The sequence below is a fragment of the Haliaeetus albicilla genome, chromosome 14, assembly GCF_947461875.1.
Source record: "Haliaeetus albicilla chromosome 14, bHalAlb1.1, whole genome shotgun sequence".
Lineage (NCBI taxonomy): Eukaryota > Metazoa > Chordata > Aves > Accipitriformes > Accipitridae > Haliaeetus > Haliaeetus albicilla.
In genome coordinates, this window is record NC_091496.1 from 8,591,045 (window position 1) to 8,613,850 (window position 22,806).

At 44.2% G+C, this 22,806-nt stretch overlaps 1 protein-coding gene across 1 annotated transcript in view; it reads left to right on the top strand.

Annotated features, from left to right (window-relative positions):
* Positions 1-22,806, top strand: part of ELAPOR2 (endosome-lysosome associated apoptosis and autophagy regulator family member 2) — a 102,227-nt gene that overhangs the window by 35,971 nt on the left and 43,450 nt on the right. The window contains exon 2 of the mRNA XM_069801675.1: positions 13,857-13,977. Coding sequence (XP_069657776.1) covers positions 13,857-13,977 — 121 coding nt within the window. The remainder of the gene's footprint in view (positions 1-13,856; positions 13,978-22,806) is intronic.

Below are 22,806 nucleotides of genomic sequence, written 5' to 3' on the forward strand. Positions count from 1 at the left end.
CCCGCGTGTATGTGTGCGAAACGCTTAGTGGTGGAGGATTCATAATTATTTCTCTATCTCTGTGCCTAGCAGTGCATAGTTGTATATTGATTTGCTGTAGTTGAGATGAGCAGACTAACTACAACATTTCATTACTAACACTGAATTATGGCATTAGGCAGACAGTTGTTCAGCGTGTGAAAAATCGTGAATAAATAGGATATTGCACAGAGAAAGGCACGTGGAAGGGAGCAGGTTGGAATGGCACGGAGTGCTTTGGCTGATTTGGCAGGGCTGCAGGAGACCCTTAAGTCATGTTGATTGGGGTTATCTCTGCATTGGGTGTTACGGTGAATTAGTACTGATGGTGTCTCCATCTGACACAGTAAAGCTTTGGCTGAGTTGTGTCCAGCTCACATGGAAGTGGAACTGCCATACAAGTTGTGCTGTGGTTATATTCTGAGTCCTGACAATAATTTAAGTCTGCAGTATTTTAAATGAGTGAAATGAGAGAAAAATGTCCACTGGGTTGGTTTTGTGTTTGGGGTTTTTTGTTGTTGTTTGTTTGTTTGTTTGTTTGTTTTTCTTAGAAGAAAATGTTTTGGTGGGTAGGATTTGAAGTCGTCCACATTAAAAGGAATGTTTTCTAATCCATTTTGACAAGCGTGCTTTTAGCTGGAAAGCAAGCCATCTTCTGGTGAATTGATATTTCAGAACGAAATATCCTTTGCTTTCCAACTGAGAAAACCCCACAACTCAAACAGTCCTCCCTCCTCCTCTCCCTTCTTCCAGCCTTCAGAGTGAATGACTTTGACATCCCGAGTGGTTTTATTTTAAAGACCCTCAGGTGGCAGAGACTTCTCCGAGATGACGTGTACCATCCTCTGGAGGCCCTACCTCTCTCCTCGAACAGTGAAGGGAGACATTTAGGCTCATTTAAATGAGGACAGCTAAATTCCAGACTCTCAGCTCTGGGCAGATTTGATATTGTTGAAATAGGTACAGTTTGTGGAGAAAAATGGAAACGTAGTCATGCTATGCCTGTGCTTAATTCTGATTTTCAGAGCCAATTAAGAATGCATTTGGTGCCCACTGCAGGGTAGAAACATGTCAAGCCCATATGACATTTCTTAATTTCCACTTGTCCCTCCTTAAATGTTGAGTCTTGTTTAAAACTTCAATGCTTGCAAAGTGCACTGTGGTCAGTGGTGGGAAGATGCTGTGGAAACCCATGCTAACGTTAGCCTGAGAAATGCAGAGTTAACGGTATTTGGAAATCAGCTGCTTTATATGCACATTGCCTTTCAGTATATTGTTTTTATTTTATTTTTTTTTTTAATCTAGACTACATTAACCTTGTGCTGGCTCCATCACACTGGCTGACATAAGATGGATGATGTTGGTGGCCTGGCATAACGTCCTGCATGCCCAGTGTCTTTGAACGGCACCCGCTGCCTTCAAAGGGGGAAACCTGTTTGCTCAATAAAAGCATGTTTAGCAGCACTATCTGCCTAATTGGCTGGAGAAGTCCATGCCCCTGATTTTATGTGATGAGCTTTCCTTGGCAAGAAAACAGATGGATTATCAGGAAAGCTTTGCAGAATGACAAAAATGGGGCCAAATGTTCCTATTTTGCTGATTTTTGGGACTCTGCTGAGGTGCTTGTTGGGATTGCCATGGTGGAGGCTGCTGTAAGGAGATTTCCTCCCATGGTGAAAGCACCTCGCTTTGACCAGTCCCTCAGGCAGGATCAACACAGCAGATTTAGGATGCTCTTAAGGAGGAGATTGATCCGGTCTTTACACCCTCAGGAGATCTGCATTTGATTTTCTTGTGTGCTACCTTGTCATAGCACTTTGGGCATGACTCTAAGCTAGTCTAGAGCCCAGCTGCTCTAATAACAGGTGCCTGGGTAGGAGCAAGGCTCTTAAGTACCTTTTGCAAATATGGGCCTAAATACCCTGAGTCTGAGCTCAGAATTAAATTGGGATAACTACACTCCTCTTCCATAGGAAGGTGCTATGAGGATAAAGACACCAGATTGCCCAAGATGTGCTTTGATTTTCTGTGTCATAAGGAAGCAGATGTAAGCTGAACACTGAATTATAAGATTTTTCATAGGCTCTTATTTCAGATCTCAGATCTAGAAGCTGAGAAGAACAGTACAGAGCAGGTATTGACATCAGCGCTGTTCTCAACCATTTCAGTGGGTGCCACCACTACCTCAGAATTTCACATTTTCCAGTTAGAGTGGAAATAGGAACCCCTGCAAACAGATCCTGCTTTGGACACGAATTTGCAGCAGGCTAGGTGGATGTCAATGTGTGTGTCGTGAGCTGGTTAAGAACTCGTATGCTGAACTTCCAGTGTGCTCAGAAAACTTTTGCTTAATGAAGACTGACCCAAACATGTACTGCGGTCTTTTCTTGTAACTGTGCCTCAGGTGACGCTCCAGTTTTGGGGAGAGGCGTAGGTTTGCTCTGTTCTTGTAATTTCAGACTTGCTTTGAATTTTGCCCTTGGTGCTTTTTTGGGGTTGATTCCTGTACATTTTAGTGTTAGGGTGTTAGCTGCAGCTCCTTTCCCAGCTCCATATCAAAGACGTGGAGCCTGACTATCTGTCGCTGGTGACCATGGAGCAGTGCAGTGAGCCTGAGCCTTCGGTTCTATAAACTCCTGTCTAATGAGGAGTTTCTTCTGCTTTTGGCTCAGAATTAAGAATGCTTATTTACTTCCTTACGCAGGGAAAACGCCTGATAAACTCAGAGGGAGTCATATGCAAATCCTGCAGTCCCAGGAACAAATATTACGCCTCTTTCAGCTCTGCGTGCAATCAAGTCTGTGCAACTCTTTCTGCGCTCTGTTGTGACAGTCAGCGTGGTCTTGTTTCTATTTTGAGCCTCGACTGATTGAACTTTTGTTTGCCGGGTTTTGGCTCCGTTGCTTCGTGCTACCTGGAGAGGAACTGAGGGAGTAAACAGCTTTCCTGAGCTATTGTTACAGCCTTGGGGCAGATCCAAGCAGCTTGGCCACCCCACGCAGGCGTGAGCAGCGATCCTGAGGGGTGGCCAAGGGGACAGGGACAAGATGGGGAATCTGACATCTGCTCTTTGCTGGAGGGATGAGGCTGGTCTGCTTGGCAAAGACACAAGGCTAGGAAAATTCTCATCGGCACCTCCAATGTCAAGAGGGAGGGAAAAGGGCTGTCATCGCCCCAGGAAAAGGGTTGTAAATTGTTTTTTCTGCTCCGCTTGCTGAAGACTATCTCTGTCCAAATCTTCTGTGACCTTTTCCCGTGGGAGTTTTGCATAGAAATAGGAAATAGAAATAATGAAAGGGGGAAAAGTGGTTATGTGGAGCTTGTGGGGAAGTATTACTGCAGCTGTTTTAGCTGGAGCTTTAGATCACAGGCCTTAAAGGAAAGGGAAGAGCCTTTAGTTGCTCCTGGTTTAGCATGCGGGTCTGAATGCCTTTTTGCTTTGTCCGGAGTTATATTTCTGCCCTCCTGTATTTCTGGGGCACCTGTATCCCTTTCAGCTCTCCAAAGACCTGCACTTGTCTCAGGCCAGGTTAAGGTGGTCTGCTGGCAACCGCCTGAATTCAGAGCAGCATGTGCTTCACTTGAAGTGTGATTTTTATCTTACCAGAGCCACAGGTTCACCTCCACGTAGCTGAGGTGAAGCATACACTGAAGCACTCAGGGTGCCATGAATGGGCAGTCGCATGGCCCCTGTGATGTGTTTCCCTCTCAAAGTCCATCAGGATATTTTCTATCCAGCTCTACAGACTTTAGGAGCTCAGATACTTGTTTTCTGTTTTTTTTTGGCAATCCCTCGTCAGGCTGATCTGAATCCCTGTGTAGAGGTAATTGGAGTCAAATTTGTGTATATGCATATTTGTTGGGGTGCCACAGAGACAGAGGCTGCAGGAGAAAGCACGAGGCTGGAGTGGCGCAGGGTGAGGAGAATAGATTTGTAATTGACAGAAAGGAACAGATGGCTTTGGTTGTAATGCCTATATTTATATTTAATGTTAATATTCCTCCTGGAGCACCAGCACTTCAGTGTTATGTAACACAACATAAAAGCATCTGGGGAGAGAGGGGATAAGGGAAATGGGTTTGTCGGATCCCGGGAGGAAATCCGGCCTTGGACTTTGCCACGGGGTTGCAGTGGGTGTTAGCAAGCAGAGAAGGCAGAAGTTAGCTACAACCCTCCTTCGGGCATTGCCTCAGTAATGCCCATGCCATAGACCCTGAGGAACATGATGGGACCCTGGAAGGGAGCAGCGTTTGTGCCCAGTGAGATGTTGCACCATGAAAGCAGCACTTTCTCAGAGCATTTTTTTTTTTTAATTCCAAGATAGGGAGAGACATCGAGCTCCTGCTCCGTCGTCCTTGCTGTCCATGTCCTGGTGAGGTCAACCCCATCCTACCTGGCCCCTTATAGATTCTCCTCACGCTGGTCCATGGTGGGATTTACTGGCGTGCTTGGAATTGCTTTCTGATTCATTCTGTGAATGCAATTAGTCACCACTGGCCCACAGGTGGAAGACGAAAGTTAATTCTGCGGCACCTAATTAGCTGTCATTGCTGGAAGGGTTTGAAAGCAGAGACAGAAAGTTGCAGTTCTGGCTGCACAATCGGGGGGGTCTCGTGGAGCAGCAGTGAGATACACCAAATTTCACCTGAGACTTATGTGTTACCTTTAACGACCTTTTGTCTTCATCAGAAGATAAACAAGAAGCTTGAGTCTCTGCGGGTGTAAATTAGTGTAGCTCTGCTGCAGACAGTGGAGCTGTACCAAATTTTATCAGCCAAGGAGAAATGGAGCCTGTGGGTTAAATGATGACAGAATTACCGTTGTGTGAGTTTTTGTGTGTGCGTACGAAAATGCACATGCAGGTGCATACGTGCCCACACACTAGTTAAAGGTGACTGCTTTTTTTATTTGTTTGTATTTAGTGCACCTTGGAGGCCCTGCCTAGACAATAGTCGTAAATGAAATGTCATCAGATCGTTAACATGTCCCTGACTTGTTAACAAAATAATCGCATAATTTGTAGTTAAAAAAGCCAATTGAAAGACTTGCTGAGTAATACTCCTTCCAGTCCCCTGACATGTGCATATATTAGAAATCCATCTGATACAAAGCACAGAACAAAAATGATTGATAGCAGGTTACAGCGCTCTTTATTACAATAAATTAATTGATCACATCTAGCAGATTTTCCTCCCAGCGGAAGCTCTGGGTATTGAATGTGTCTCTCTCATTTCTCTTCTATCCTTGCTGATGGAAACATGCCAGACAGTTTCATACCATCATTTAAATTTATTTGTGACCTGAGAAAGTTGTGTCACCCTTGAGACAGTTAACTTCCAGCTAAAAAGTTTGGTGACATTGTAGGAGATGATACAGGGATGGATATCATAAAAAGTTTTCTGATGAGAAGGTGGAACTCCTCAATCCAGTCCTGCATCAGCAGGTCCCACCTGAGAGCTGTGTTGAAAAGTTCTTCTTGGTCCTTGAACCACTCTTATTTGACTGGCATCCTATTCTAAAACCAACATGCACTGAAGGTATTAACCACCACGGCTTTTCATAGTCCTGGGCAGTGGAGCCCAAAAGCAAATGATTGCAGAGTATCCCTTCAGCCTGGAGAGGAGACTTCTTGTATCAGATGATGATAGAGATGTGTTGGTGGAGAAAACAGAGTGGGGAACTTCTGCTGCTTTCTGTGCCATACTATTTGACAGCATGTGCCCTTTCTGGTAGGTGTTTGGCGGCTCTCACATGTGGAATGACCTGTCAGAGACACAGCAACAGATTATTAACCTGCCGTTTTTACAAGCTCTATCCTGTCCTCTTCCAGGCTCCTGTGACTGGCCTATTGCAGTGTCTTAAATGTAAAGAAAGTAAGCGCTCCAAGCCTTTCATTCTTCTGAAGCTATGCACACAGTGGGTGAAATGTTGTGGAATTACATTAGTTAATTTAGATCCGTTTTGTGGTTTTGTCCTTTGCCTGTAGAGTAAGTATTATCTGTTTAAGGACTCAGCTTCTGGATTCCACTCCTGCTACTTGTCTCATAATTGGACGTTTGGTAAGAAACTAAAAAAAGGTCTGGCTCCCAAAATAATCTGCAGAGAAATGTATCATCTCCAGGTGTGCAAAATGAGATTATACTTGTAGGGCAGATGAGTAAAGACTCCTTTGAGACTCCACAGCAAGCCAGCAGTTGCCCAAGGAGGAGGACTTATGCCTCTGGTCCATACTAACCTGCCTATGCCTTATAAAAGAGCCCTAATCCTCCTGTTTGCTAAAGGATGTGAGATCTCCTGCCATTTTTAGAAGGTCCCACTTAGTACTTCCGTCTCATGTGCTTTATCTGAGATGTGTCTACAGCCCTCACTCCCACATCTCCAAATTGCCCAAGTCAAGCTATGGGGGGGGCAATGGAGCAGGGTGGGAGTGTTTAACTCCTACTTCCTCCTTTATGGAGAAAAAAAAAAAAAATTAGGGCTTAAGATACCATGAAGCATGTATCATCATGTCTGAATTTCTTGCTGATGGCTTTCCTGTGAGTTGCTTTCTGTAAAGCAGAGAGGGGAAGTATTAAAACAGGAGTCAGCGTTTCACCAAAGGTGTGGTTAAAACACAAAGTTTCTTCTTTAACTCTATTTTTTATGGCCTGATTGGCATTAAAAAGTCTCTCTTTGATGAAGATTTGTAAGGCTTTGTTGCTATGAACCAGAATATGCGTTTGGAAATTCTGTTGAGTGGCTGTGGAGATGTGTATCCCTAGAGACTGTTTTAATTTCCATATTCATTAAACTGCTCCGTCATGCCCGAGAAAGACCCAAACCCTTGAATAACACAGCTGTGAAAGCTGGGAGAGGAGGCATCAGGATCAAGGCACACGTTCGCCATCAGTTTAACCCAGTCTAAGTCTGCATGGACATTAGGTCAGTCCTGTTCCCTGATTTTCTTCCCCTCTCCATCTTTCCACCTTGGCCACCCATTGCCACTTTCTCCCCAGTGTCCACAGCAGCACTCACACAGCATGCGATGAACCCAATCAGGGAACTGTTCTGGCTGAAAACTAGTGAAAAAAAAATGACATTATGACGGATCAGGTTCTTCTAAGCTGTAGTGCTGACACAAGGGAAGAGGAAAAACATGGGTTGGGGCAGGCAAACTGCCCAATATCCCTATGAACTTATTAAGCCATCACTGGAGATGCCTCCACACATTTAGTTTGTCTGGCTGAAAATAATCTTTTTGAGGGCCATTTTGCACCATCCTGTAGAATTCTGTGTTTGTTATCTCCACCCATGAAATTCAATGGGATGATCTTAAAAGGTAGAAAGGTCTTTTCTCTCTCTAGTTTTTTACTTGCAAGGATGGCAATGCCCATTGCCTGTTATTTAATACTTAGGGTGATGAGTACATGAGCTGGTTGACTGTGGCTCATCCTGTTGTGCTTTGAAGTCAATGGATTTTTTTTTGACTTCGCTGGGCAACAAATGAGGCCCTGGATGAAAGAGCCACTGCTTTACTTGCCTCTGTAGGTTGCAAAAATAAATAATCCCAGACACTTTCAAAGATGGCTGGGGTAGGGCTGCACATAGCTTGTTTGTGAAGTTTTATTTAAAAGAAAAACAAATTTCTCACAGTCAAAGGGCTTCTGGGTGACCTGACCTTTTCACACTGAAAATGGTCACTGAAAGGATGAATAAGATACTGATAATAAAAACTCTTCTGGTCATTACTGGACTGCTGCTGAAAGGGATTTGGCAAAGGCTGAAGAAATGTCAGAGTGAAAAAGCACACCGTCTCTGCTGAAAGATGATTGTGTCTGACCCTGTCCGGTGCCCAGTGAGGCTGGTGAAATCTCCACTGATTTCAGCCGAAGTGAGGATGGCTGAAGGCCAGGAGAAGACACTACTCGGAGCACAGCCCTGAAGTTTCATGCAGGTGATGTTGTGTTACATGGGAATGCAGTGTCCTTAACAAACCATATACTAAATGTATAGTAAATGTAGAGAATAGTAAATGCAGTTTCTTGGAAGGACACAGCCAGCCTTTGCTGCCAGCCATGCTCTCTGAATCTGTTTAGATGTTGAAATGGTACCTTTTGGGCTGTGCTTTTCAACAAATAAACTCTTCACCCCCATGTATTTCTCCTAGCTCTTTTGCTCATCTTCCTCGATGATGATAACTGCTTCATTAGCTGCCTGATGAATGGTCTCTGCACATTAGCATCATTTTATCTAGCCAATAACTATGAGCTTTACCTTGTGAAGCTGTGCAACATCCATCACTGGGGGTTTTCGAAGAGGTTAGGCAAATTTCTGTCAGGAATGGTTTAGGTATGGGGCGCAAGAAGATGTGACTAAATGGCTTCTGAAGTGCCCTTCTAGCCCTGCTATCTCTTACTTTAAAACTCTGCCACAGTAATAACATATTATTTCTATGATAAGCATCTCTGGGAAGCTCAGTTAAGAGGTGGGTGCCTCTTGGACTAGGAGCTGCACCAATGCATTCAAAATTGAAATGGCAGCCCAGCATGTCACAGCTGGGTGAAGAGGTACGAAGGGAGGGACTTGTCCCACCTGACCTCAGGCAATTCTGTGGAAATGTGTGTGTAAAAGCTAGGCTAGCTAGCTCCTGCAGCTCTGGAGGGAGAAACAAATACAGCTCACGTGCCCTGCTCTGAACATCTGAGACGTGCTGGAAGCACCTCCTCTCTCTGCTGAGCATCATCCCATGCTGCAGTACGTCGACCAGAGGCTGAGGAAGTCCTTTGGTTGGTATGAAAGCTCAGCACCTTTCTCATTTCTACTGGGACACAATATTCTTCCAAACACTCTTCTATCAGCTGTTTGTTTCTAAACATTGATTAAGGGTGGTCTCTGTCCTCCTACTGCTGACGGAGCTGCTCACAGCTCTCTGAACTTACCCCATCGTTCTGCAGAGATCTGTCCACTGCAGGTCACTCGGCTCACTGGCCTGGGACTAGACATTTGTTTTAACACATTTGGGTTAGAATCCTGGGAGTTATGTTTAAACAGGTTATATAAAACCATACCTAAAATGTCATTTATTCTGATTCCTTGCAAATATTGATAATATATTTTTGCTGAATTTTGGCTTTCATTCAGTAAACCTCCTCAGTTCATCTTTAATTTGCAGATGGCTCTGGCAGTGTTTCAACCTCAGCTTCTGGTGGCTGAAACCTGGTGCTTGAATTAGGCTCAAGATGCAAATAGCCTGATTTTCAGAAAGTCTGAATATATGCAGCTGCCTTGTGGAGTTCTAAGTAATGCAGTTAAGGCTGGGTTTCTCACTGCCAAAAAAGCCGCAAATGAATTGGAAAGTCTGGAAAGAGAAGTGTGACAGAACACACATAAATGTCTTTAGGAATTTGGGGTATATGGACGGAAATAATTGAAAGCCTGGCTCAAGTTTTCAGCTGAAAAGCACTAATGTAAGTTATTTCAAAGGAGATTAAAGAGGAACGTGTTCACGTTCAGAAGTGTGGAGCTGGGCGTTAGGTCTGAATGAGCGATGTGACAGAGCCCTGCTGACGGACAGGTCTGCTGCTCACTCGTGGGCCAGGGATGACAGGAGCACAGAGGGGAAGCAGGGATATTTATTGATGCCAGAGGATATAATTAGAAACAATAAGTGCAGTAAAAGAGGAGGATGGGCTAGAAGCCCCAAACAAATAAGAAACGGGAACTTGCATCTCCTCTTTCACAGCCTGAATTAGGAGAAGTGACTGATAGGAAGCCCTTGAAAGCACTGGAGTAGATTCAAAGTGTTGAAAGTGTAGTCCCTGAGTGTGCGAATGCTACAGAGGCAAGACATGGGGAAACAGCCATGCAGAGAGACTGACGTGTTTCTACATATGCTGTCTTCTGGGATATCACGTCTTGGTGTACCAGAGAAGTGAAAATGTTGTCTCCTTTTCAGCGTGATTAGTCTGGGGGGATCACAAGAGTGCTCAGTGGGGTTGGACTCCCTTATTAGCTCCTCCTGTATTCATTCTTCCTAAAGAGGCTTTTATTTTTGTCTGGATTTTTTTTTTTTTTTTTTTAATAATTACACAGCTAATCCTTGTTGCACATGTAAATAGAGATAGCACATGGGTCTGCAAAGATTATGGATGCCCCTTTTGGCAAGCAATATCTTTTAATAGCATTGTGTGGAGTTAATCGGGTTAAGCAAAAGTATCAGTGGAACAAGCAGTGCAAGTTCAGGGAAGGAATAAGTGACAGACCTCTTGAGAGTTATTGTTTAGTAATATTGTGGCAGGTAGGGTAGAAGCTTTTTTTCTTTTTTTTTTTTGGCTCAGTGATGTCTGTGGTTGGAAAACAACATGAGCAGAGCAAGCTGTTAAAATGCAAGAGACTCTTGCTATTATATTTCATAACAGATATGGTAAATGTTTATTGCTCCTGGGCTTCGTCCATTGTTTTCTGCCCAGATCAAGTGTTCAGTGCATTGGGAACTGGTTGTAAGGGCTTGTGCTCTCTCTGCCCTTCAGTTCTAGTTAAGTGTGAGGGGCTACAGGGCATCTCCCATGTAGGTGAAAGGAGGGAATGAAAAGATTGGTGCAGAAAAACAGGAAAGGCATTGAACTGGGTGTTGCTCTTTGTGATGGAGAAAGCTCAGTTCTACAGTGGGCCATCTGGGAGAAAGCTCTCAGTCAACGGAGAGGAAACCAATACTTCTAGAGTTTCAGAAGTGCCCTGAAATAGGCATTTACTTTAAGACGAGAGGAGCTGTGCCCTGGAAATGCCTGTGTCTGTCAACTGTTGTAAAGGACCATGGGATGACTAGCTCAGATGTAGAGCTCTGCACTGGAGACATCTAACGCTACATGCACTGGGTCTGGGGACCTGGGCAAGGAGGAGCGCTCAGTGCCACTTAAAGTCAGGCCAAGGATTGTATGAGAAGAGGGCCAGAGGAGTTGGGGGACACACTGGGGGGGACATGCTTCGCTGAGGTGTTGCTCATGGTGGGCTGGGAGCAGGAGGAGGGCTGAAGGGCAGGAGGTGCAGGTGCCCCCAGGGAGCCAGGAGATGTCTGCTGGAGTTTTGCACAGGATGCGTGTGAGGGTGGCAAGCCCACACCATCGATCCCGCATCGATGCTTTCTGAACATAGGACGCTGGACAAATTCTGTCATTTTTTTTCTCCCCCTGGCAGAGCTGTGACCAGTGCACCATCTCTTTGATGTCATGTGCATTCACAAGGGCATCTTCTTTGTACATGGTGTCCTTCAAAGAGAGTGTACGTACGTCAGAGACTTTCTTACAACAGCTTTACATGGTGGTGCAGATGTGATTTCACTAATTCTCCAAGAACAATAAAGCAAAATTCAGCACAGGGTAAAACAAACGCACTTGCCTATTTTTGGCGGCATTTTTCGGGTTACTATTAACCTTTCATTTGAAATGTCATGCTGAGGACTACACATTGATTCTGAGCGGCTTCTTGGAACAGCATCAATTTTCCATTTAGAAAATTGCTTTTTTTTAAAGTTTAACCCTATATGGGATGTTGTTCATTTTTTCCTGAGAGACACTTTTCTATGGAAACCTACTCTGTGGGTATGAAATTCAAACCAGTTTTGCCAAAGTCTAGGAATTACGAGCAATAAAATAGGAAATGTTATAGGAAATAACAGCTGAACTGGGGGAGGGACATGTTTAGAACATTAAGGCCAAACCCAGAAAAGTAATAAAACAGAGTCAGAATTACAATTAAAATTAAAACAGGCCCATGGCCGCATTTAAAGATACTATATATCTGGATGACAGTGGGGAAAAAACATTGAAAGCAAAACCAGAGTAATAGCTGGCAACAGATAACCTCTGGCAATGGAATTGCCATGAAATTCATTTCAGAGAAGTGGTGGGTTAAGCAATTTCTCTGTCAGGGAGGAGAAGAAATCCCAACATAATGCAATGGCATTTTTCAGTGAGAAGCAGAAGTGTTGTGTCCCACAGTGCTGAGGAGCCTCCTCTGTCAGCCTTCTATATTTGGAAGTTCAAATTGCTGAGGAAGATTAGAAGTGCTGAGCCCAGTAAGCCAGTGTTAATGGGCGATTTCCAGTGCCTGCATACATCACATGTGCTCTGAAGGTGTTGGTGCCGCATTCCAGGTGTGCTTCCAGCTCGTAGGGATGGACCTGAGCTACACTGGGTGCTGAGGACAGTGTCACCGTGGCTGCTAAACCAGCTTGAGATGCTGGGTTGTTTAGCTGAACCAGAGCTCCATGCAGTTGTATTCACCCACTATAAGTAGCCAAGATGGTTAATTTAAAGCTGGCCAGCGGTGCAGCCGAAGTTGTGAGCTGCTGACCTGCCTGTGATGCAGTGCAGATATATTCTGGTTATAAAAGAGGGATACAGCTGGGCCCTCAGTGGTTGTTTCTAGGTAAAACCTCATCTGACTGGTTAAAGCTGGAGAGATTTCCATGGAGGGATGGAAAAGGAGAGATGGAGACATGACTCTTCTGCCTGAGCTTGGAAGGAGAGCAAAAATCCTTTTTTCTTTATAAATTAGTTACTGCCCTGAGTTTTGAATCTCCAGTGATAGCTGACAGCCAGACAACCATTAGAGGGGATGTTTCTGTACTGCGTGGTGTGTCCCTTGCAGCTGCACCACTTCTGAGACCCCCTCTGGCTGCAGAGGGATTTCATGCTGACTAGACATCCCTGAAGTGTATTTTGAGAAGTTGGCTATGGGAGCAACCTGCGTTGTTGACACCAAACTGCACTCTATAATTTTTTTGACCTCATATGAAATAGAAAAGAGATCTGAACATGGGTCAGATTCAGAGTATTTCAATATCCTTTTCTTTGCTTCACTCCCGTCTTGCATATTTAATTTAATAGATCATTTTTTTCTTATGTGATATGAACTATGAGATGAATCTATTACAGATATGTTACTTATGTATTCCGGTTGCCTTATAGGCAGATTTCATACCAAGATGATTAAGGACTGGTTTTTTTCTGTTCCTTGAAGATTGTATAATGAGATGAAAGTGGGAAAGTGCAAATTTTAATTGAGTATATTTGTAGACTGGAGAGTGTGGTATATTATATTTCATGTGTGGCTCTGGGTTTGACAGTATCTTTTTATGCCTTGATTTATTTTTGAGACAAATAGTTTTCCTTTCCACTGTGCTGTTAGGTTTCTAAACCATAGGTTGAGCCACAAAGATGTTTATTGACCCATGAAAATATTAATTCCAGAGAAATCAAAATATTATTTGCACTTGGATGCAAAATAGCAAAGGCTTTGATGATGTTTAAGTACAACTTTATTAACATCTGAATATCTCTGGAGAGCTATGGTAACAGTAGGAGAAGGGCATCCTCTGAAATCTATGAAGAGGGAAAGGCACTTGCAGAAGGTGATTCATCTCATCTATCTTAGACATCCGACCTAACATGGGATGACTTGTGCTCTGGGTATGGCTTGCTCCATTGACCAAAGAGGAAGCTTGATTGACTGCTGTAGATCGGATACCATGACAGTGAGAAGTTTGGGAGCAATCCTGCTCTAAGAGACTGGGAAAAAAGTTCTAGTGGAATCAGTGTCCTGTCTCTCAAGTGCTTTTACATATCCCACCCTCTGCCTTTGCTTTTGTGCTGCACAGCATTCGATGTGCTTTGTTTGCGCTTGCTCTGTGATGATACATGGTGATCATCAAAGCAGTGAGAGCGCTGCACAGTATGTTCTACGCCAGGTACTTCCTTTCTGGTTTAATTATAACTGAGTTTGCTAATCCCAGTCTTGATTAATGAGCTTAATATGCAAATGTTATGATGAAACTGAAACTCTTTGTAATTGCTTGCAGACAGATTACCACTTCGAGTACACAGAGTGTGACAGCAGTGGCTCCAGATGGAGGGTGGCTGTTCCGAATCCGTCGGTGGAGTGCTCTGGACTACCTGACCCGGTGAAAGGGAAGGAATGCAGTATGTCAGCACTTTTCATTTTACAGACCGTTACTAGCTGTTTCTGCTATCTACCCTTGTATGGCTTCTTAGCTATGTCACTGATGTCCTGAGTGTCCCTGAGTTAGTCCTTCCCCTCCAAACCTTCTTGTCTCTCGGAGCTATGGAGCAGGGATTGTCTTTGCAGTGTAGTTGTACAGCTCAATATGTGCTACAAGTACCCTTGTATGCTAATTCACGGACAAGACACATCTACTACTATCTTGAAGAGGTGTGGTTGCTTGTCTTGAGCTGCCATACTCTTAAGTACTGCAGCTTTCCCCTTTGTTTGTAGCTATATTGGCCAAAAGGGTGGCCAGGAGTGGCCAAATTATATTTGCATAGTGTCTGCATTCTTGTTACCTGCATTATTTAGCTAATTAATAAGCTGAATGCATAAGTAATGGTAAATGTCTTATTTGCCTGAGTTATTTTCATGATGAAGCTTTTGCATTTTATTTATTTATGTATTTATTTTTAACAAGTTGGAGGGTTCTCATATCACTTGGTACTGCATTTTTTTTTAATGTTAAAACACTTCTTTGCGTCTGGGGACATAAGCGAACTGCTGCTCTGCAAACACATTTGAACTCTTCCCTCGCTGTTTTGTAGTTTCCCAGCCTGAATGCTGTTTCTCATCATACTTCCTTGCTTTAGAAAGTCTCTTCACAAAAGATCCTAGCAGTGCTTTACTTTCTCCGTAATTTGTACCAGAGGGTATAAATTATTGTATCTGACAAACCAGATGAACAATGGCAATATCCTTTCAGTTCTACTGTGGGAGAGGTGAGATTTACTCACTTCTGACTCTCCTCCTGTAAAGGTTTATTGTTCGTTTCTTTACTACATATGTTCCAGTGTGAGGCACATAAATGTTTTCTGTAGCAGTGTTGACCACTGGAAGATTTCTTGTGGCTTGCAGGCATCATTTGATAAGTTGCCTGTGTCATTCTTGGTAGTTGGGTTTAGTTTCCGAGGTTTTAAATGTGGAATCTCTGTATATCCTTAGAATGTGTTTTTCAATTACAGAAATACAGAGCTGGGAAGCACCTCAGGTGATCCCATAATTCATCCCCCAGCCCAAATAGCTATAGTAGCAATGAATTTGTCATTCATGGCTATTGTTTGGCTGGACTGTTTTCAGGGACTTCTGGTAATGAAGAGCCCACAAGCTCTCCAGATATTTGCTCGTCTATTTTGTTCTTTTCATTTTCCCTCCTGTTACAGCTTTTTCTGCTGTTGAATCTCCCTTGTTATACTTCGAGCCTGTTACTTTTTGCTGTCTGCACTATAAAGGAGCAGATAGTGTTATCCCTCCTGCTGCACAACCACTTTTGGTGTACTCTGGAGTACACAGGTATAACTAATTTTTTTCTGATATACACTATTTCTTCTTAAATCTTGTGATAAATGGTTCAAGGTCCAGCAACTTTACACTCTCCTTTACTTTCTGCTACAGATTTCGACAAATGGTGCACTTCCCTCTTCACCCCCTCTTATTTGTGTGTCTTTCTGGTCTTAAATCAGTTCCAGTGAAAATTCGACTGGTTTATAACAACAGATGAATCTCTGGCTTCTCCATATCTTGCCCCCCTGCTAAACAAGGGGAAAACTTTGCCTAGTGGATTGGCTGTGATATACACCAAAGTACAGGATTCTGTTAAATACACTGGAAAACTCATCTCAGTAGATGCCTCTCCTCCTTGTAGTGTTGCTGTTAAGTCCCATGGCAATTCAGCTGGTTTGAGAAGCAATTGGATATTTGACTTTTTTACTGAACCTTTCAGATATCATCTCTCTGGGCTTTTGGGAGTGCAGCGGTGTTAATGTAGTTCTGTCTTTTTTGTGTGTCTGTAGTAGATTGTCTGGCTTCAGGAGATGTCTGGCTATATTCTGATGGTAAAAGTCATTTTAGGTTTCTCATCTCTTAGTCTTTCACCTTTTGCTTTAAGAACAACCAATCTTTCAGGCTGAAAACATGAATCTGTCAACAGCAGTCAATCACTTCAGGAATGTGTAGGGAACACCCTTCCCATTTGGCTTGGCTGATGTGGTGGTTTTTACTGCAAAATATTTGAACCAGCATAGAGTTTGGCTGACAGTCCATTCTTCAATGGGTGGGATATACTGGGAGAGGCAGCTTTTGGAAATTCTGTGCCCTCCAGCTCTTTAGAGTTTGCAGATGGGGGTCTGTTGTTGATGATGAGTTGTATTACCAAGGATGTGTTACACTAAAAGCACAAATTTCTGGAGCTGGAGGAAAGTGAAAGGTTCTGTATTTGGGGCTGCTACAACTCACATTCTCAGTGGATCGTGTGCAAAGTGAGACTTGGCCAGCGGTTGCGTACGCATCTCACCAAGTAATTAATGGCTCCTTGAGATGCCTTCCTTTTCTCATAGGCCTAGTGTTATTTTATCCCGAGCCTACCAAGAAATACCATAACTATGCCATATCCTTTGAGATGAGTCTTTCTGGACATTCTACTAATTTATTCAGGTTCTCCTACATCTTGTAGATCCTACTGTATGCCAGAGCATACTGACACTGGGGCTCATCTTGACATTTGGTAGAGTCCTGAACTCCCTTGGGTATCTCTTTCAGTCCTTCAGCCTGCAGAACTGGGGACCACAGTTCAATTACCCCAAGTGGGATGATTTCCAGCTTTGGAGATCTGTTATCTTCAGAAGTTTTGGTTGGTATCTACCAGTCCTGATATATAGTTGAGCCAACTATGTCTCTGCTCTTAAAAAAGGGTTGCAGTTGTATAGCAGCATGAGCTCTTCGGGAATTTTCGTCTCCTTGAGGTTGGCAGAGCCCTCAGTGGTCCTTGGTGGCAGTTAGGACACAATGGATATGGAGGAGTCTGGGTGAGAAAGTGGTTTTTTTGGGAACACATCTACCACCGCAGCTGACTTCACGATGTACCATTTGCAGTTGTTTTCATCTATTCAGAAATGACTGCCGCTTGAGAATATCTGCTGTTGATCTTTACTGCTCCCTGAAAACAGAAGTGACTAGCAGGCTGTCATTAATTTTGGATCCTGAGAATAATGCGCCAACTTCTCCCGCTTCCAAATGTTCAGCAGTCATTCTCTTTAAATTGTGCCTGAACTAGGAATTGGAAAGATGGTATAACAATATGTTAAATGTCTCCAATCATCTCTGTAAATACGTCTAGACTGTGGTCTCCAGTGGAGTGGAAAGACACTTGAGATTGCTAAAAATGTATTAGCTCAGGTGCTTCACATATCTGGAGCAATCTAACTGTGGCACCAGCGCTCAGTTGGCATCTTGAGATGTGCTCATTTTCAGGATGTTGTGTTTTACTGCTTTTCATTTGAATGAACCCGTTTAAAATTAGGTTGGTGTCCTGGTTTTGGCTGGCATAGAGTTATTTTTCTTCCTAGTAACTCGTATAGTGCTGTGTTTTGGATTTAGGATGAGAATAATGTTGATAACACACTGATGTTTTAGTTGTTACTGGGCAGTGCTTGCACAGTCAAGGACTTTTCAGCTTCTCATACTGCCCAGCCAGCAGGGAGGCTGGGGGTGCACAAGAAGTTGGGAGGGGACACAGCCAGGGCAGCTGACCCAAACTGGCCAAAGGGATATTCCATACCATGTGAGGTCATGTCCCGTATATAAACTGGGGGGAGTTGGCCGGGGAGGGATCGCTGCTCGGGAACTAACTGGGCATCGGTCAGCGAGTGGTGAGCAATTGCACTGTGCATCACTTGTTTTGTATATTCTTTTATCATTATTATTATTTTCCCTTCCTTTTCTGTCCTATTAAACTGGCTTTATCTCAACCCACAAATTTTACCTTTTTTCTGCTTCTCTCCCCCATCTCACTGTGGGGGAATAAGTGAACGGCTATGTGGTGTTTAGCTACCTGCCAGGTTAAACCACAACAGTTGGGTATCTCTGCGCTCTGCTGCATTTTGAAGTGCATGCCGACCTGCAAAGCACAGCTGACTGTGACCTGCTGAGAGTAACTGCCAGCATTCCCTGAAATGGCTGTCGTCTCCCAAACATGTCAGGATTCAGCCCTTTTTTTGTGTCTTCAAAAAGTTAATCAGCAAAGTTTATCTGCAAAAAGACAGAGTCCTCTGAGAAATAGTCATGGGGTTCAGAGTAGAAAGGATTGTAGTATTTTAACTGCTTTATGATCTGGTTATTAGAAGGGGTTTTTTGCTTTTATCTTGCCATGAGCACGGAGCAGCGTGATGACCCAGCTTCCCCTCCCGCTGCCCTCCCCTCCACATCTCTCCCATCCAGGTGGGAGGTGGGAAGAAAGAAGGAACCTCACATGGCAGATGTTTGTGGTGCTGTAGGAGGTCCTGCTACGCAGTGACCGCAGGCACAGGAGGGGATGTACAGGAGCGGCTCTGCAGCACGGTAGCTCGCTTGCAATGCACTGGGACATGCCTCTTTCTGTATTCCACTCCCCTATTTTTTTCTGGTCTCCTTGCCCTGTGAGGCTGCAGCTATTGCCACTTTCAGACCTCACATCAGGGTGTCAGCCTGCATTTTGCCATTCGGCGTGGTGTGGTACCTCAACGCTCACCCTGTGGGGCCGGGCTGCCTCTGGACAGGCCATGGCATGGCCACACCAGACTGTTCAGCCACCTCTCTCAGGCTTGTGTTTGTTCAGAGACGAGTCGTATTTCTGATGCCGCCACATCACAGTTGCAAGGGATCCTGCAAAGACACGCATTAAAAGTGCAGCAAAGGTCTTGGCTCAGAAAAAAGGCAATATTTATTAGGCCTAAAGCTACTCTGTGTGGCTCTCCTCTGCTTCCCATTTAAGATGTCCCCTCCAGGCATCTTCCCAGTACCATTTTAGAGGTAGGGTACATACATGGAGGCATGGAACGTTGTGCTGGAGGGGTGGTGGACTGAGAGCCTCCCCCCACGAAATCCAGACCTCTGAATCTCTCCATTACTTCTTGACAGTCGGGAATGTACTTAACTAATTTGGTCTCGTTCATTTTTAATTACCACAGATCTCACTCTGATCTCCTCATGAGTCTGATAGCAGGAAGGGAATTCAGCTGATAAGGATCACTGCCATCAGGGAAGTTGCTTGGCTTTTAAAATGGAAAATATTTATGGCAGTCAATGAGAGCCGGAGCGAAGCCCTTGCCTGCATTCCATTATGGCTGGTACCTCTGAAAACCCTTTGCTTTGGTGGGGGGGCTGTATGCAGTGTCTAACAGGGACCTTTTGGGGCCTGGCAGTGGGAGCAGGACTTGGCATCGTGCTCCCGCTGACACGACGCTGCAGTCTGTTTTGGTGGCCACGGTCAGGCTTTTCTGCCAGCCTGACCATATGCTGCCTGTTTTACGCTCAAATTAAAAGTCTGAATTTGGAGCCTTCCTTCCTCCCATGTCTCCTTTCCTTCCTCTCTTCTTCATCTCCCTTCACCCAAGTACAACCGAAATATCTGGTTCAGACTGTGCCCTTGCTGTGCCCAGGTGCATGTCTCAGCAGAGTTTAGGACCAAAAAGGGCTTAAAGGGTTCACATTTTGACCTCAAATTCTTTTTTAATATTAATTCTTTTCTTCCACAGAATATGAGTTATTTTTTGCTACTCTAAACAAGAACAGTTTGCACCTTATCTCATAAATATCGGTTAATTTTAGTGGCGCTAGGTGCATAATAAAGAAACTATGGTGAGAATAATAGAGCAATTTCAAAAGGAGTTGAATTTGCCATGTTTGAGGGGAAAAAGTGCTGGTAGGGTCACTGTTATAGTCAGCACCCAAATGTCAGTTATAATCAGTGGTGCCACTAAGGCGTGAGCAACTTCTTTGAACTCAGAAATGTGCTTCAGTTTTGAGGCGAGGCGTGTAAGTGTGTGCCAAATGGTAAGCATGTGAAAAGCTCCACTGACTTCAGAAAATAGACTATCCTTAATTACAGTGGGCTTTACTGGGGCCTGAGAGCAAAATTTGTCCTGATTTATTGCTACTGAACTGTGTTTGTTGAGTTTATTCTAACTCGTGTAATCTGCTCCTAGGATACCACAGGAGGGGATATGGATCTTCCTGCTAATTGCAGGGCACTTTAGACACAATTAGGGCAAATGACCTTTTTAAGGCTTGTAGGTTTTATAACACTTTAAGGCAATTTAAGTGATCTGCAGGAGTTTTAACATTCTGTTTTTGTAACAGAAAACTGAAATAGAAGGGTTTGAGTTTGATGTTCTCTCAGCCTCTGGTAAGATGAGTATCCCAGGCAGGTGAGAAGTGGGTCTGCTCCTAACTCCCTTGAAGTCAGTGGGCATCTGCAAATTTTATAACATACAGTGTATGCACATACATATCTGTGTAGATGGATAATATCAAATGAATGTTATACATCTGGCAAAACCTGTGGGCTTGTGTTACAGCCTTCTGACATAAAGTTTACATCTGTTCATTGTCAACTAGATTTGTATTCAGGCAAATTCCGTGTAGTCTTTGTGCTAAAGAATTGGTTCTTCTGGAGAATCCTACTTAGGGTTTTGAAATTTGGCTGGTGAAGACCTGAAAATAGCAATGATAAGTTTTAGTAGTTTCTTTAATGTTTACATTATTGCACATGTGGATGTGAATGTACATACAAAAACTCCCATGAGAATGGTGCTATTTATTACACAGTCACATTTATTTATGTTATCTCAAAATAGTTTGTTATGTAATAAAAAAAATTTGTTATCACAACAGTGTCATTGTCTTCATATATGAATGCATGAAAGAACTACTTTTCATAGGCCTTAAATAAGTCCAGAGTTATGGCCTCTCGAAGCAAACGTGAATCCTAACAAATCATCAGGGAGGTTTTTTTCCTGTTTTATTTGACATTCACTGAGGATTATTTTCTGGTCTCATTAATTGGCTTTGAAATGATTTGGATTTCTTTGTTTCAGCTGAAGAGGGGGAATATGGTGTCATCAGCATAGCTCTGAGGACTAGGCATGTATCCATTCTCATTTTTTCTCATGGGTTGAAAGTGATCTTGTCTTCATCAACCTTGACGTATGTATTGCGTTTGCACGGCAAGGCTTTGGTAGTGGGGGGAGCTACAGGTGTGGCTCCTGTGAGAAGCTGCTAGAAGCTTCCTCCATGTCCGACAGAGCCAATGCCAGCCGGCTCCAAGACGGACCCGCCGCTGGCCAAGGCTGAGCCCATCAGCGACGGTGGTAGGGCCTCTGGGAGAACAGATTTAAGAAGGGCAGAAAAACTGCACAATCACAGCTTTGGCCAGAGAGAAGAGTGAGAACATGTGAGAGAAACAGCCCTGCAGACCCCCAGGTCAGTGCAGAAGGAGGGGGAGGAGGTGCTCCAGGCGCCGGAGCAGAGATTCCCCTGCAGCCCGTGGGGAAGACCATGGTGAGGCAGACTGTCCCCCTGCAGCCCAGGGAGGTCCACAGTGGAGCAGATCTCCACCTGCAGCCCGGGAACAGAGGACCCCACACCGGAGCAGGGGGATGCCCGAAGGAGGCTGTGACCCCGTGGGAAGCCTGCGCTGGAGCAGGCTCCTGGCAGGACCTGTGGCCCCGTGGAGAGAGGAGCCCAGGCTGGAGCAGGTTTTCTGGCAGGACTTGTCACCCCACGGGGGACCCACGCTGGAGCAGTCTGTGCCTGAAGGACTGCAGCCCGGGGAAGGGACCCACGCTGGAGCAGGGAAAGAGTGAGGAGTCCTCCCCCCGAGGAGGAAAGAGCAGCAGAGACAACGTGTGATGAACTGACCCAAAACCCCATTCTCTGTCCCCCTGCGCTGCTGGAAGGGAGGAGGGAGAGAATTTGGGAGTGAAGTTGAGCCCGGGAAGAAGGGAGGGGTGGAGGGAAGGTGTTTTGAGATTTGGTTTTATTTCTCATTATCCTACTCTGGTTTGATTGGTAATAAAATTTATTTTCCCCAGGTTGAGTCTCTTTTGCCCGTGATGGTAATTGGTGAGTGATCTCTCCCTGTCCTTATGTCAACTCACAAGCCTTTCATTATATTTTGTCTGCCCTGTCCAGCTGAGGAGGGGGAGGGATAAAGCAGCTTTGGTGGGCACCTGGTGTCCAGCCAGGGCCAACCCACCACAATGTACTAATTTTTTTTTCATTTTTGATGTCATTCAGACATTGCTTCTTTGGGTATTCACCTTGGAAGAAACAGTGAGGTCTAGCTATTAATGGCTGCTGATGTTTAATCATGTCATTTAGATCAGACATATGCACATAGATACACTGTCATAAGGTAGCAGATGCTGTTGGGTATCCTGAGCTGTAGGAAAGTACTATTTTGAGACAATGTTCAAACAAGGTATTCATAAAATCTCCCCTTTCATTCCTCTGTCCTTGAGATTGCTCACTCGAATGGTATATGCTGATCTCATCCCTCATTTTGACTAACAATTTCCCTTCTCCCCTCTCTTTTGAACAGTCAGGTAGCTCCCATGAAGCTGCCTGTCAATATATAAGTCACATATGGAAGGTTGCTCTCTCTAACCTAAGTACCAAAAAAGTTGATTCTTAGTGGGATGAAATCCAGGGAATCTAAGAATTTCTTGATATGCTATAGATTTGGCCCTTGGCCTGTCATGTATTACCTAGCAATTAAGGATGTCTGACAGAGAAAAACATAATATAACTCTGTCTGGAGCCACCTCTGATGTGAAGAGCAAGATGTGCAAGAAGTAGATTTCAAAGTCATGAACTTTATAGGGACACTTTTTTGTGTATGGCCTGCAGAACTGTCAACTCTATTTTACCTGAGTCTCTTTTGTATCCCTAGGGAAGTTTTTATGTCTTTTCTGAAAGGAAAAGGAAAGGCT